At 36.8% G+C, this 15526-nt stretch overlaps 1 protein-coding gene across 4 annotated transcripts in view; it reads left to right on the top strand.

Moving 5' to 3' along the window:
• The window catches only part of LOC146492735 (major histocompatibility complex class I-related protein 1-like), a 44963-nt gene extending 29907 nt beyond the window's left edge, over positions 1 to 15056 (top strand). Inside the window, exons 1-6 of one of the 4 annotated variants that reach the window (XM_085147961.1) lie at positions 676 to 6901; positions 8838 to 9098; positions 9447 to 9725; positions 9820 to 10119; positions 11002 to 11124; positions 11615 to 15056. In XM_085147961.1, coding sequence (XP_085004087.1) covers positions 6853 to 6901; positions 8838 to 9098; positions 9447 to 9725; positions 9820 to 10119; positions 11002 to 11124; positions 11615 to 11664 — 1062 coding nt within the window. In that variant the 5' untranslated portion in view covers positions 676 to 6852 and the 3' untranslated portion in view covers positions 11665 to 15056. Of the gene's footprint in view, positions 1 to 675; positions 6902 to 8837; positions 9099 to 9446; positions 9726 to 9819; positions 10120 to 11001; positions 11125 to 11614 lie in introns of those variants that run through there. The other 3 variants (XM_085147963.1, XM_085147960.1, XM_085147959.1) reach the window with 3 other exon arrangements.
• The last annotated feature ends 470 nt before the right edge of the window (positions 15057 to 15526 follow it).

Here is a 15526-nt window from a genome sequence, read left to right as displayed (position 1 = left end):
ATTCACCACATATTATGCAAGGGTATAATAAAGGCCTGTGTGCCCTCATGTTGCATTGAAGTCTGCCTGGCAACACATGACTCAAACAGAGTCAGGCAGTATGCTTCTGAAATGTCTTTGTTTGTTGAGTAAGGTCATGCACTGAGGTCAGGACACACACAGGGTGCCTGCACACACACATGTAGTATTTAGATAGATACTGGTTTGCTCGCAACTGCAAGGTGTACCTGCATATGTGACAGTTTGGTTCTACAGATAAGTGAAATGAAATAACAGGACGCATCTGGCGATAGTGAAGGAACAAAGGAAGGAAATGCTCTTTTTTAGAATATGTCCTAGGATCTCTGGAAACTTACTGGAACTTATGCTTGTTGATTATCTGCTTGTGACGCACTATTTTAGTATATATATGACACCCAATGTATTGTTCGAGGAAGATCGATGCTGTGAGAGATCGTGCTCGGCTTCCCATATATATATATATATATATATATGTGTGTTTTAATAAAATCATTGTTTGACCCACTATGGACCTCCAGTCGTATGTCTCCACCTCAAATTCCGAATCAGGACAACAGTTACAATTGATCAGTGTCCTCAGTTGGTCATCATGCAGAGCAGAGCTGGAGCTGCTGTGCTTTAAATGCATTGCGGATGCCCCGTGATTTTACAGCAGTGTGTGACAACAGCTCCCCTTCCTCCCTGATGTCACAAACTAAACACAAAGTCACTCTGTGTTCTCCAAAAATACACGTGTTTCTGTCACGTTGTTCTAATGTTGTTCTAATGTTGTCAGTGTGAGCTTTATTCTGCTGCTCTTTTCATGGTGACTCAGTGTCCCTAAAGTGGATGTGGGACAATAACATGTTACTGACATGATCCAGAAATACTCCAACAGAGGTTGGATACACAGAGGTTGTTAGAGACACTGACCTCAGACACAGTGTAAAAATCTTCAGTCTTTGAATCTTCAGTGTTTGTGAAGTTTCCAGTCCTGAAATCTGATCTTCTTTCATCTGATTAACACCTTGGATTCTTCACGTATGTTCATGCTCTGAATGACCGCTTCAAATTTTTCTGATGACTGTGGCTGATTGGAAACATTTGGATCCTTTCATGTTGGACTTGATTTGTTGAAATTCTCTATATTCTGTTCTTCCAAGTGAAATCATCTCTTGCTTGATGTACTTTTCTATCATTCAGTCAGTTTGCTCAGAGTGTCTTCATTGGATCATCAGCTGATTTTTACTAATCATCAGTGTGCTATGCACTCATTTATTACAGAACAGCTATTCTATTGGTAACTAAAGTAAAACTAATATCTATCTATCTGGGCTCTAGAATGTGACCAATTTGGTCGCAAACGTGACCAAATGTCTCAATTGAGCGACTAAATAAACTTTCAGTAAAAAGAAAAAGAGTCTCTGCAACTCTGAGAGTCTCTGTGTGGCCAACAGCAGACCACATTATGCCCATATCATGACCTAAACCAATCATGAAGGTGCTGCATAGAGTAGCTGAAAGCGCTGTTGAAGCGCCACCGACTCCGTGCTGCTACTGTTCAATTGATTTGTGTGTCACGTGCACGCTCTTCACAGACATGCAGAAAGGGGAAATGACGTAGGGAATTCCCACAATAATCCAATAGCATGTTCCACCAATGTGCCACAAAAAAAAAAATCCTAGGTCACACCGGTGCGACCAGCCGTTCGAGTAAAAAACAAAAGTCTCAGCAACTCTGAAAGTCTCTGTGTGGTCAACAACAGATGCAGATTATGCCCCTATCGTGGTCTAAACCAATCAAAGATAGTCTCAGATGCCCATGCCCAAGGTAAGATGTTCAGATATTCAGATGTTTTTTTAATTTTGAATTTCTTTTTATTTTATATATCTTGAGATATTGAGATATTTTAAGTTTAAATTTCATCTCAGTGAAGCACTTTAAGCACAAGAACTTTTTCAGTAACGTATTTTTCAAACTATAAGGCACATTTAAAATCCTTTCATTTCCTCAAAAGTTTGCCTTATGTATGAATTCTGTTTTTGCATTCTGACCTCGAACTGATTTCATTTGGTACATGATGCTCAAAAATCTGTCCAAATGTTTTAGTACAACTTCGGTAAGCTACAAAGCTGCACCGCTTGATGGATCGTTGAAGCATCACGGCCAGAGGTGGGTAGTAACAAGTTACATTTACTTGAGTAAGTTTTTGAAACAAAATGTACAGGGTGGGCCATTTATATGGATACACCGTAATAACATGGGAATGGTTGTTGAAAATGTTACGTCTCAACCAAGTACTGTATGCTTTTTATATTTGTGGTAGTGTGTCACACAAACAGCAAATATTGACAAAAAAAGTAAGAAATCTTTGGGGGTGCTTTGATTTATTTGATCAAGCCCAAAATGGGCTAAAATCGCCCCTGGTACATTGTATTCTTATATTTCATCCCCAGGTAAAACAGCATTTTACATTAACTGCCATATCATTTAGATCACAGGCTCCTACAGTTCAGGATACTGTTGAGCATTTAAAGAGCATTTAATTTAATACGTTATAAACTGACAGCTCTTAATATCCCAAATGGAAAAGAAATATCTTTATTTGAAATACTATTTCAAATATTTGTGATTTGTGATGTTGAGCTGTATTATAATAAGCTGTGTAGACCACCTGTCTTTTATCTTTTGGAAATGATTCACCTTTTTATTTCAAAAATGGCAGGGTATGCACCTAAATGACTTTTTTTTTTCAAATGTCTATAAGTCTTCCTGTGATATATTGCACACATCACACATATTTTATATTACACTTGTTTTGCCACAGCTGTAGTAGCTCTAGCCCAGACCTCATCTGAAAGGGAACAGAACTCAAATACAAATACATATAAACTCCTTCACTTTTTTGTGTGTTAGTAAACATAAAAATTCAAACTGAGATGAAAATAGTGTTCATATTAGTGTTCATATTACCTCTGCATCACTAGGTAAGATTACATTTACATTATTTTTTAAAAGCACAGTAAGACCTGTTGTATTTACACTTAAAGCAGAACTAAAAGAGTCAGTCACATGGTTAATAAATCTCTAACCTGGGCCACCACAGCAAAGTTAAGATCAAGATAGAGAAGGAGAGGCTTTTTCTATAGGGGCAGAACTGGTAGAGTGAACTCACACACTAGTGGACTGTGAGCACACATTGGTATATGTGGATATGTTACTGACATTAATTATTCATAAAATCTCTGTAAGATTAAAGTCAACCTTTGAACGGTGTATAGTTTAAAGGCTTTAAAAACAGAACCGTATTAAATCTTAACATCATTAATGTCACGTGACTTTGCCAACATGTAACCAAAAGTAGTGTTTACTCTTCGGCTACCTCATATGAGCCATCCACCGTCTTTTATTTTTTTTTTTAACTCATCCACCTAAAATGTGCATAAAAATGCACAATACATATCTTATAATTATAGTATATTATATATAAACGTACTACTCCACTAGTTAATTACATAATTAAGTGGGGGCAGGGACATCAAAGCACAAGCACTCTCCAACCTATTATAAGATTGTGTTGTACATTATTATAGTTTATTTTTTATAAATAATGAAAAGCCATCAAGATGTCACAAGCAAAAGGAGAACACACCATGGCTCATCTTTAAACCAGGAATGATTTATCAATAAAATAGACGTAACGTAATTTTTTCATCTCCCCCCAAAAATATATATGCTCAAAGCACCAGATCAGCCTGATGTCAGACATATGCAAACAGAAGCTGTCAATTCAGCTCTGTTGAATGAGTGATCGTAATGAAGAAGTTGTAGTTTCAAACTGTCCTTCATATGTTTGTCCACCAGATGCCACCAAAGATGACTGTATTGAAAAGCTCCGAGTAATGAAATACGAGCTTCTGTGCTTCAGGAAACTACAATTGGACGTCACTACAATAAACTGAAAAAAAGTCCACACAACTAACCTTACAAAACATTCAAGTGTCATGACAGAACTTTTAAAAGATATTGTATTAAATGTCTTGAACAAATTCAAAGAGAAGCTACAGATTATTTTGTTCTTTAGAAGCTCAGAGGTTCAGAGGCTATGGAGAGTTCAAAACTTATCTGAAATCTTGCCCATCTCACGAAATAGAGATTCAGTGGATACATTACAGTGCATTACATTACAATATTTCTCTTTGTTCATATTAATGCTCCTTTGTGCGATCCTTGACAACAACACTACTTGATGGCCGTGGAAGAAGGATGACATCTTTGATCATGATAATGTGTCTTGGCCCTACAACAACAACAACACAGAAACTATATTTCATATTTATTCATCATTTACTGCATTTACCTATACTATTATTATTATTGAGTGACAACATGTGTATGACAGATATGTATGGAAAACAAAAGGAAATATTTTCCCTGTTTGTTTACTTTTTTTGACAGTTTTAGACTCAAAAATTAAACAAGATTGTCACTTAATTTTCTTCATTTTCATTAATGCGACGTTGCAAGCGATGATGACGACAACAAAAAAACCCAGAGCAGCCATGATGACAATAATAATGTCAGTTTGGTTCTCTGCTGAACAAAAACAACACATTATGGCATTTTTAACGTAACAGCTCAATTTTCTCAGTGCTGCTGTCATAGTAAGCCATCTCTACTTCATTAAGCAAACCAACAGCTACAAAATCTGGGAATTCTGTTACTCCACTTGATGATGTGAGGAAGAACTTCAGAGAGTGTTTTTCTGTTTAAGGCAAAGAAATAACACCATGTGTATCCTTGGTTTTACTATGTGACCTGCTGTAGGGTCAGTTTTTTTCCCCCCATTAGTTTAATTTTCATTTTGTAACTTTGTAATTATTTATTGTGTCCTTTCCTGTGAGTACTGTGTGGTTATGTTATGCTACATATTTAAGTGTCCCTAACATTTAAACTCACACACAAACATAAAGTGCACATGACATGAAAAATGCAACATAACAAGACTGGAGTAACATAAAATAACACAAAACAGAACAAAACAAAATAACACAAAGTAAGAAAAAATATCTTAATTTTGTTGGGGAAATGCGTGGAGCTGAAGAGAAGCGTGTTGAATGCAGGACTGCTTCCTGGTTCTATAAAATATGGTATGTGAGCCATGAGCTGTTAATTAGGACCTGAACGAGGTGAGACAAAAACAGACCCAACAAACAATGATATCAATAATAATAACACAGAATTATCCTAATCTTTACTATCCTATATATCGTTGGTGACTCTGCATGTGTTTTTAATCCATTATCTTTATCCTCAATGTTTTTATTTCATTATATTTTATTGAGTGTAAGAAACAAAAAGCATCTTTTTATTGTAAAATGTACGTCTGCTTTATATAAATATCAGGACCTTATTGCCTTACATTTCTCCAGAATGTCACCAGTTGCTTCCACGGTGTCACATAACCTACTCCAGTGATGTTCACCTCCTCTGCAGGTTCTGGAAAAATACCAGTCTTGCCTACAAAGCAGCTCATTTTCAACCAGTATAACTTGGACTCCCTTTGTGTTCATTTGAGGCAGGTAATTAATTGCCACTGTTTTCCTCAGAATTATATGTGTTTATAACTTCACTGTTTAAATTTCAAATAAATTTAATAAAGAAGATCTATAGTTACTTGTCTGACTGCTTTCTTTCATTTGGGTTTCCTGTCTGTTCTTCTTCATGCTTTTCCATGGTGTCAAACTCTGTCATCACTACCGTAGTCCAATCATTTTCTTGCTGCCTTAGGTGAGCCAATCAGCCTCTAAATCTCAGTTTTCTTCTATCAGCATTTCACCTGCCAGATTCTCATCTCATGCGATTCACCTTCTCCCCTCTACTTCAACATGGTCACTCAGAGCACCTTATCCAGGCCTCCACCTGCTTCATCTTCCCCATCACCAGTGCGTAGACTCCAAAGGATCATGTCCTGCTTTCTATCATTGTAGGGACTCTTCTTCTTCTATGTTGTTTCATTGGAGTCTAATTGACTAATTGCTTGTTCCTCAAATTCCTTTTCTCTTTAAGTTCTTTCTGTAGTTTCTCCTTATTGAACTTCAATTAATAATTGTGTTGTAAAACTTTTTCGTCTCTGCTTTTTCATTTCCATCACAGATAAATGAACCTCAGCAAGCGGCATCTATAAACATTAGTTTTCAAATGAGTACAGTAATATTAGAAAATTATGGACTTAATTTTATTTATTTTTTTGTACAGTTCTTAACCTCTTAAGCCCTAACACCCCCTGATATATGGGGCAAAAGGCAGGAGATCGGGTAGGCTTGGGGCTTAAGAGGTTAATTTTCATTCTATATTTTCTCTTTAATATTTTTAAGCTGTTGAAGTGCCAACACACAATCCCTTTAATTGAAAAGATTGTTTTTTTATTTCTCATAATGAGGTGAGGAGGGTTTCTTTTTTGCCCATAATCACTCCAAGCACGTTTTTCTAATTCATAATATTAAAGAATTTGTAGGAAGTCTTTTTAGTAGAGGTTCTTCAGAGGCTGCTGTTCAGAAATAATTCAGGAAATTAGGACCTTTTGTTCCAGTTGCTGTTAAACAAGAGATGTGAACAGCTGATATCAGAACATGACCCATGGCCCAAACACAGTAATTTACTGTATTCAAAGTGTATGCTGGTTAATATTTAATTCTTTATGACTCAGAAAACTTTGGACCAGCCCATCAAAAAATGAACTTGGACAAGTCGCTCATGAAGTCTCAAAATCTGAAGGAAACGAAACGGGATGAAGCATAACATTCAGTTGTTTTTCTTGCACTGATAAAGAAGAAAAATTAAGAAAAAAGATGAAGAATGTCTTCATATTACTCCTCTGCTGTCATGTTTCATCTTCAGGTAAGATCATAGTTCAAGTTAAGTCTTAAAAAGTGTTCTCCTTAACCTACAACAACTTGAATTGCAAGAGATGTCGTCTTTTTTAGTTTCACTATGAGCTGTCGACATATTATTTACTTTTTGATCGAGAGAGTGAGTAACTTCAAATTCTTGGGCACATACATTTTCCATTTCACAGGACTTCACATGGAGTATTTACACCACCTCCTTTTTGAAAAAGGCACATTTCTTAAGGGCACAAAGGAGAGTAAACTTGCTAACAGCTGCTGTTGTTCTGTTAAACATTTTTCTTTGAACGTATCCTCTCCCATGTCATCTTGTGTGGCTCACAAGCTGCACTGTAGCTGACAGGAAAGTAATAGAGTGTTATTAAATTAGTACAGAACATTGTGTTTATGGGAGGGGGTGTTACGGCCCTAGCAGGGCCTCCTCCTGAAGGTGCCTGTGTGGGCGTGTCCCACCACCTCTTCTGCTTTACGTGCCAACTTTCCCTTTTGTACAGCTGACTCTCGTCAGTAATCAAAAGTATTTAAGCCCAGGGAAAGGTGAGCTCTGGGCCAGAGTGCCATTAGTGTGGTTACAGCTAGTGAGCTGCGTGTCTGTGTTTGCAGCTAGTGAGCTGAGTGTTTTGCGGTGTTTGCAGCTAGTGAGCTGCACTCTTTTTGACTTACTTCGTGCTTTATTGACTAACATTTGAGTTTTGTTTGTTCCTTTAAATGGTGATAGCGGCTTGTCCGTCTCTTTTAGTTAGTTTTAATAGAAACTTTAATAAAACTCTTTAATTTAACCCTTATGCCTTTTTGTCTCCTTTTTCTGACCCGGACACTTTTTGTTACTTCCCCCTCACCGCCTAGACCCCTCAGGGGGAACGTAACATGCACACAGTATGGTTTCATGCTGAGAAAGAGCAATGCAGATGTGGCGTTTGCTACAAGCATGCTGATGGAGAAGTTTAGAGAAGTTAAGAAGGAGCTATGCTGTCTCTATGTGGATCAAATGTGGAGGAGTGGGAGAGAAGGGTGGTGCAGGACATGTACGAGGGCAGTCAAACAGTGTTGAGGTAGAAGTGACTGATGGGTTCAAGGTGGGGGTGGAATCGCATCAGGGATCATCCCTTTGGCTCTGATCCTTTGTTTGCAGTGGTGATGAGCAGGTTTACATATGAGGTAGAAGAGTGAGAGTGGGGAGCAGGTGAAAGAGAAACTCCAGAAATGATATGCTCTGGAGAGAAGGGGAATGAAAGTTAGTAGAAGCAAAAACAGAATACATGTGTTTGAATGAGAGGGAGAGGTGGAATGGTGAAGATTCAAGGAGCAGAAGTAGTGAAGGTGAATGACCTTAAATACCTGGGATTAACCATCCAAAGCAGCTGACAGTACACAAGGCAGGTGAAGAAGAGAGTGCAGGCAGGATGAAGATGAGGGTCAGGGGTCATTTAGGAAAGAAAGACATCAGCAAGAGTGAAAAGGAAGATTTATAAGATGGCAGTGAGACCTACTATGATTTATAGTTCGGACTAGGTAGACAGAAACACTTTCTTTTTTAGTAAAGCATATAGTTAGAGGTGGATTAGGTGACCCTGAATCATCCCTTGGTTAGGCTGCAATCGGTCTAGGTTTCGGGGGGCTTCCCATGATGCACTGAACATTTCTTCTTCACCTCTTTTCACTCTCTGTGTTTATAAACCACTATGCATTTGATCATTAGTTATTACTAAACTCTGGTTCTCTTCCACAGTGTGGCTATTATCCTGTCTCTTCTGCTCTCTTCCTTTCCTATTACACATCATTGTTTTCCATCTCTTTTTATGTTCACGATGTATCACTGATAGATTTATGTTTTTACAGTGAAAAATTACCTGAATTAAGGTCATATTTCACCTACTTAAATGATACACGAAAATATGTAATAATTGAATGTCCCATCAATTTCACAGTAAAACATTCCTTGAAGTTCTTCTCCACGGAAAGCCCTGGAGCCCAGAGCATCCCAGAGTTTGTGGCTGTTGCATTTGTTGATGAAGTTCAGATAGGTGACTGCAATAACAAAAGAGGGGTGGAGGTTAGAAAAGACTGGGTTAAATTCTTTGAGGATCATCCTCAGCAGGTGGAACGGTATAATTCACAATGTCTGGATACTCAACACTTCTTCAAGGCTAACATTGACAGCTTGAGACAACGTTTCAACCAAAGTGAAGGTATGTGAAGGTCATTTCACTTGTTACTGCTGAAATATTATCCCGATTATTATAAAATCCCTCTAAGAAAATAATTCAAAGCACATGACAATTTGAAGGTCTTTTTTGATGGTATTTTTCCCACCACACTGCTAACATGAAAAATAGCAAAGAAGAAGCAGTGAATGAATCCAAAGAACACAAAATGTGAATCCTGATAAACTGTTCATCAGAAAGAAAGAACGCTAAAGAAACAACCCCGTGTTAATTCTTTGTGGTATATTCTTTCTCAGTAGGTGCGATATCACCTTTTAACTCTGCTCACATCTCACTGGTGATTGCAGTTATTGTTGCTGTCTCTCTTTTCAGGTGTTCATATAATGCAGAGGATGAGTGGCTGTGAATGGGATGATGAGACTGGACAGATTAATGGGTTCAATCAGTACGGTTATGATGGAGAAGACTTTTTAGCATTGGACCTGCAGACACTGACATGGATCGCTCCAAAACCACAGGCTGTCCTCACCAAACTGAGATGGGATACTGAAAAAGCTCGATTAGAAATCAATCAAAACTTTTTAAGTCACGAATGCCCCGAGTTTTTAAAGAAATATGTGCACTATGGAAGTAGCTTTTTGCAGTCAGCAGGTAAAATGGCAGCAGGCCTAATTCATAGGCTTCACCATTTCTTAAGTACAGTAAAATTCAAAAGATAATGACACAACTGTCTGTCTCTCTCCAGTTCTTCCTTCAGTGTCTCTCCTCCAGAAGACTCCCTCCTCTCCAGTCAGCTGCCACGCTACAGGTTTCTATCCTCACGAAGCCACGATGTTCTGGAGGAAAGATGGAGAGGAGATTCATGAAGGCTTGGACATAGGAGAGATCCTCCCTAACAATGATGGGTCCTTCCAGATGAGTGTTGAGCTGAAACCTTCAGTCACTCCTGAAGAATGGGAGAGGTACGAATGCGTGTTTCAGCTCTATGGTGTGAACGAAGACATTGTCATCAAACTGGACCAAGCTGTGATCAGGACCAACTGGGGTGAGACTTTATCCTGCGGGGTTTTGTAAATATTTTTTTCATCCTCTAGCTTTCAAATTCAAGTCCTTAATCCTTAATCCTGGTCTTACTTATTAATAACTACAAGTATAAATATAAATATAAACTATACTACTAAAAGTATTCACCAACCCATCCAAATCATTGAATTCAGGTGTTCCAGTTGCTTGCAGGGCCAAAGGTGTATACAATCAAGCACCTAGGCATGCAGACTGCATCTACAAACATTTGTGAAAGAGTGGGTCTTTCTAAGGTGCTCCGTGAACTCCAGCGTGGTACTGTGATAGATGTCCAGTCATGAAATTTCCTTGCTACTAAATATTCCACATTCAGCTGTTAGTGCTATTATATATCAAAGTGGAAGTGACAGGGAATGACAGCAACACAGCTGTAGAGTTTCATGGAATGGGTTTCCATGCCTGAGTAGCTGCATCCAAGCCTTACATCACTGCAATGGATGCAGTGGTGTAAAGCATGCTGCTTCAGCATACTGAGACATTTTGGACAATTTCATGCTCCTAACTTTGTGGAAAGAGTTTGGGGATGGCCCCTTCATACCCACCACAAAAAGCAAGGTCCATAAAGACAAGGACGAGTAAGTTTGGTGTGGAAGAATTTGACTTGCATGCACAGAATCCTTTGCAATGAACACTTTTGGGATGAATTAGAGCAGAGACTGTGAACCAGGCCGACTCGCCAAACATCACAGTCTGAACTCTCAAATGTGCTTCTTGTTTTGTGCAGCTCTTTGTTTCAATCAGAGATGTCATTCTCATCAATTATCAGATGTGATGTGGTCATTACAAATTCTTTAGTAACTGCACACATTTTTGCTCCATATTATAAAGTGTTTCTTTTCTTCAGCAGAGAAGCTCTCTGATGGGACCACCATGGAGCATCTTGTTGGTGTTCTATGGTTTGTTCTAGTTTTCACCATCATTGCAGCTGTGATATTTCTGGCTTACAAAAGGAGGAAAGGTGAGAAAGGTAAGAAATCTCATTTGAGTTTAGTTTTTGAACTCATGTTTTATCCACAGTTAGATGGGGAATGCTACTCAGTGGGAGGAAATTTAAAAAGCTATACATTGGTATAAACTGATTGTCTACCAATCAAGTAAATTTCATTTGATCAGATTCCATCGATGTATAGTTTTCCATTGTACTTACGTAATTACACCAGACTGTAATGTAATTATTAATGTAATTACATGGAAAATTACATTCTTCGTGCATTTTTCTTCCTAATTTAACCAATGAAATTAGTCTTGAATGATGATATTAAAAGAATAAATGCAAAACCCTGATTGTATTTTGCCAAAACACATTCCGTTTCTTATTTATGCTCTCAATTGCTTGATAACCACTAATATTTCTGCAGAGAGAGGGTTGTGTTTGCAAACAGAAACAAACAATCACCTGCTTATTATACTTTGAAAAGACCAGAATACTTCCCAACTGTCTGTTTTTGATATTACAGCTCCTGACGATGGCTCCGAGCAGTCTGAGAAACTAAATCCACAAACCTAATTGTGGTGTAAGCAGTTCTGCTCTCCATTCTTTCATCTGGCTGCTATAGTATCTCCTGTCGTTTAACATTCAAGTTTTATAATTAATTATTTTATTTTCTGTATTTCTCCGTAAATTTGATTGTATTTTTATTTAAGATTATTTTATTATTTCCACTGACAACACTAACAATTCTGACACCGAACAGTTTATCAGTTTCTTAGAATGCTTTGGTTTAAACAGTATACGATCGGCCCTACCCAAGCAAAAAGTCACACGCTTGATCAGGGTTTTTTTTCAGAGGCCTTGATTTCAATAAGTATCATGTCAAAGCCAGTACAGCTGAAACAGTTATTAAAAACAGAATAGAAAAGAAAAGCCCTTTATTGTCATTGTACATGTACAACGAGATTGTGAGATTATTATTCAAAGTGCAAATGACCAATAATGTCCTCCTATGATGATGCAGTGTCTTAGATTATTGACCATGTTGCCTCTGTTAAAACTATTAATATACAGGGTTCACCTAAAGCACCCTGGAGAAACAGTGAAAGGGTAAAGCAGGCAAAAAGAATCTGCTGGACAGGTGAAAGAAAATATTGAAAAGATAAACTACAAATTAATTTTGAAATCTACAGTAAGGACTTCACTGCTACAAAAACAAGCTAAAATTAGCCAGACAACACTACATGTTCCAAATGATTAGCAATAAAGAGTCTAATTCTGCTTTTCTATTTTCATCCACTGATAAACTAATTTATCCCTCCAAAATCACACCAACTGAATTTTATTCAGCTAATAAGTGAATGTGATGAGGAAATATCTTAGCCTCTCATATTTATCCATCACTGACATTCGGATCAAATTACTACTACAAACACAATGTCCACATTATCATTTCTAATTTTTAAAGATCTGGGAGAAGATATTCACCAGTTAAAGTCTTGGACCTCTTTGCTCGACTTTGATCCCCACCAAACTATTCAAATTATAAGTCATTGCTTTAGAAAACATTTAGTAAATATTATCAACAGTTCTCTACATTCACGGCATTTTTCCTGTTTCTCTTAAATCTGATGTAATCATACCACTACTCAAAAACAAACTTAGATCCATTGTAATTAATAATTAAGACTCAGACTTCCTAATCTTTCGTTCCTCAGCAAAGTATTCAAAACAATTGTTTGCAAAAAACCAAATGAATTTCTTTGATCTCACAGTCTTTATGATAAGTAACAATCAGAGCCAACCATATAAGAGCACTTACTAAAGTCAAAAGTGAACTAAGGATCAACAGTGACTCACACACAGTTTCAGAGTTAGTTCTTGATGTTACTGCTGCTTTCAAGACCATTGAAAATGACCTTTTTAATTCAAAGGCTTCATGACTCAGTTGGTTTAACAGGTCAGGTTCTTGACTGGCTCTCATCATATCTATAGAGTAGTTTTTATTTTTCGCAGTTTTAGACAGCACAATTAAAAATTTAATCAGCAGTTCCTCAAGACTGAGGCATTGGTCCATTACTCTTTACCTTTTAAAATCTCCCACTTGGTACAATCATAAAAAATCATAACATATCCTAATTCTTATGCAGATGATACACAGCTGTACTTATCACTTTCCTCTGATGATATAAAATCTGTTTACAAACTTTTAAAAACTGGACAAAGACAAGACAGAAGTACTTGTCGGTCCAAAAAGTCAGAGAGAAAAAGATGTTCATATTTATCATGTCTGTCTAGGAAACAGTAAGTTAGGAATCTTGGCATCATTTTAGACAGTGATTTTGTTTTGATAATCACCTCAATAAGGTTACCAGACCTGCTTTCACTTAAGAAATTTAATTAAAGGTAATTAAACCACATTACTCCAGTATTAAAATCACTTCAGTGGCTCCCAATGCAATTTATAATTACTTTTAATGACCTATTACCTCTTTTATTACCCATTGAAGTGTGGTTTGCCATTGGAAATTGTCAGTAAACAAAACACATAAAATAACCAAAACAGTGACAGAATCTCAATGTTAGTTACTGTGTGTGTTTTGTATTTGGTAATGTATGTCAGACTGGTTCAGTGCTGGCTGCTTTTTTGGTATAAGTAGTCAAAGATAAAATCAGTAAGTATACAGCACAGAAAACTACTGCCGTGTCGGCATACCTTACACAAACACTGAGTTTCCACAAAACTCTTGGATGGGCTTAAAGATAACAAGCGTTGATCACATTAATGATGGTGAAATTTTCACTGAACTACAAGATTAAAATTCCTTTTATATCTGATAAAGATATTGCATTATGGTCATTTATATCAGATTATGCACAGAGTTAAATAGTAAATGTCTTAAACAATACAATTTGACAGGATGAAGTACTACCACTGGTTTCAGTTTGTAATTTGAAGGTCTTACTAAAGTTAAGACCACAATACTGAACACATTTTGGAGAGATTTATATTAACTATGTGATGCACCCTGTTCACTTACCTTTTTTTTCTTAAACTCCTTGGATTGCCCTCAGGATGTACTGTTGAGTAACTTTAAAAAGAATGTACTTGTAATTGCTGTAATGGTATGTGTTATGTAACACATAACCAGAACCTACTGCATTCCTATTTGTACATATTATTTTTGTGGTGGTGTTTTTTTGGAATCTAAACATTTTACTATGTCTTTAATTAAGCCTTCACTTGTTATAATCACTGTAAACTTGTGAATTAATGATCTTTGTCACTGTGTTTAACGTCTGGTGACATTTAGAGTTGAAACACACATTTATTTAAATGCACAGTTTAACAAATAAATCTTTAACCACCAAGGGGAGCCAAACCTCATTTAGAAAGACAACCTTCTGGCACCCCCTTACATTAATGAGAGGAACTACATTTTCCTTTCCCAAGACAATGCCTAAATGACCATCTACTTATTACATTAATCGTAGAACAATAACAACAGGTTTTTTTCACCCAAAGTCATAGTGGGTGTGTTACAAAACTGCATATTTTTGTTCTGGAGCTACGAATCAAAATTAAATAAACAAATCTTAAAAGATCCATCCATCAATTGATCCATTCATCCCTATCGCTAAGGGAGAGGTCAGCTACCCTTTGGAGAAAGCTCATTTCTTTTGGTCACCATCCAGAGCTTGTGATGATGGGCAAGAGTAAGGGATGTAAATCGACCAGTAAATCCAGAGCTTTGCTTTTACATTCAGCTCTCTTGTCACCATGATGCCCCAGTATAAAATTTTGCAAAGCTGGAAGTTTGGTCAGTAGATGTTTAATCTGTAAAATTTTTGATCTGTAAAAATGTAAAAGGATTCATATTCATATAATGATTACATAAAATACTTGTACCTATACCTATTCAATCTTGTAAACTATGTAAATTAAAATAAATAATAAACAAATGATAAGGGTGTCAAATATACTGTGTCGCTCTAAAATAAAATAAATATTTGTATATTTATTCTACATCATAACCTTAATAATATGTACTATTGAGTTAAAAGAGGGGGGTGTTACAATACAATACAATACAAGTTACAACATGTCGAGTTATGTATTCTATTCAGTTTGAGATACCTGACTCTGTAATTTTAAATTTGGACCTGCCTGGTATTTTTTTCTTCTTCACCTGTGAAAACAAGCTTTCATAATATTTCAAACTGCGTGACAGTCTTCAGTTTTCAGTTTCAACTTGATGAAAAACATTAATTGAATTATAATAATATATAGTAAGGGGCCAGTTCTAAAATGTTTTGGATTTTCATTGCATTTAACTCACATATAGAAATCCACTAGTAAACATCTGAACCAAACGTTGTTGCTGTGTCTGGTAAAAAAGGCCGAAGGTGAAGAACAGGTGCCAGGAAAAGCTGTAAC

The sequence above is a fragment of the Neolamprologus multifasciatus genome, chromosome 22 (assembly GCF_963576455.1).
Source record: "Neolamprologus multifasciatus chromosome 22, fNeoMul1.2, whole genome shotgun sequence".
In the NCBI taxonomy this organism is placed as follows: domain Eukaryota; kingdom Metazoa; phylum Chordata; class Actinopteri; order Cichliformes; family Cichlidae; genus Neolamprologus; species Neolamprologus multifasciatus.
The sequence above is the reverse complement of the archived record's forward strand: the minus strand, read 5'-3'. Positions and strand labels throughout refer to the sequence as shown.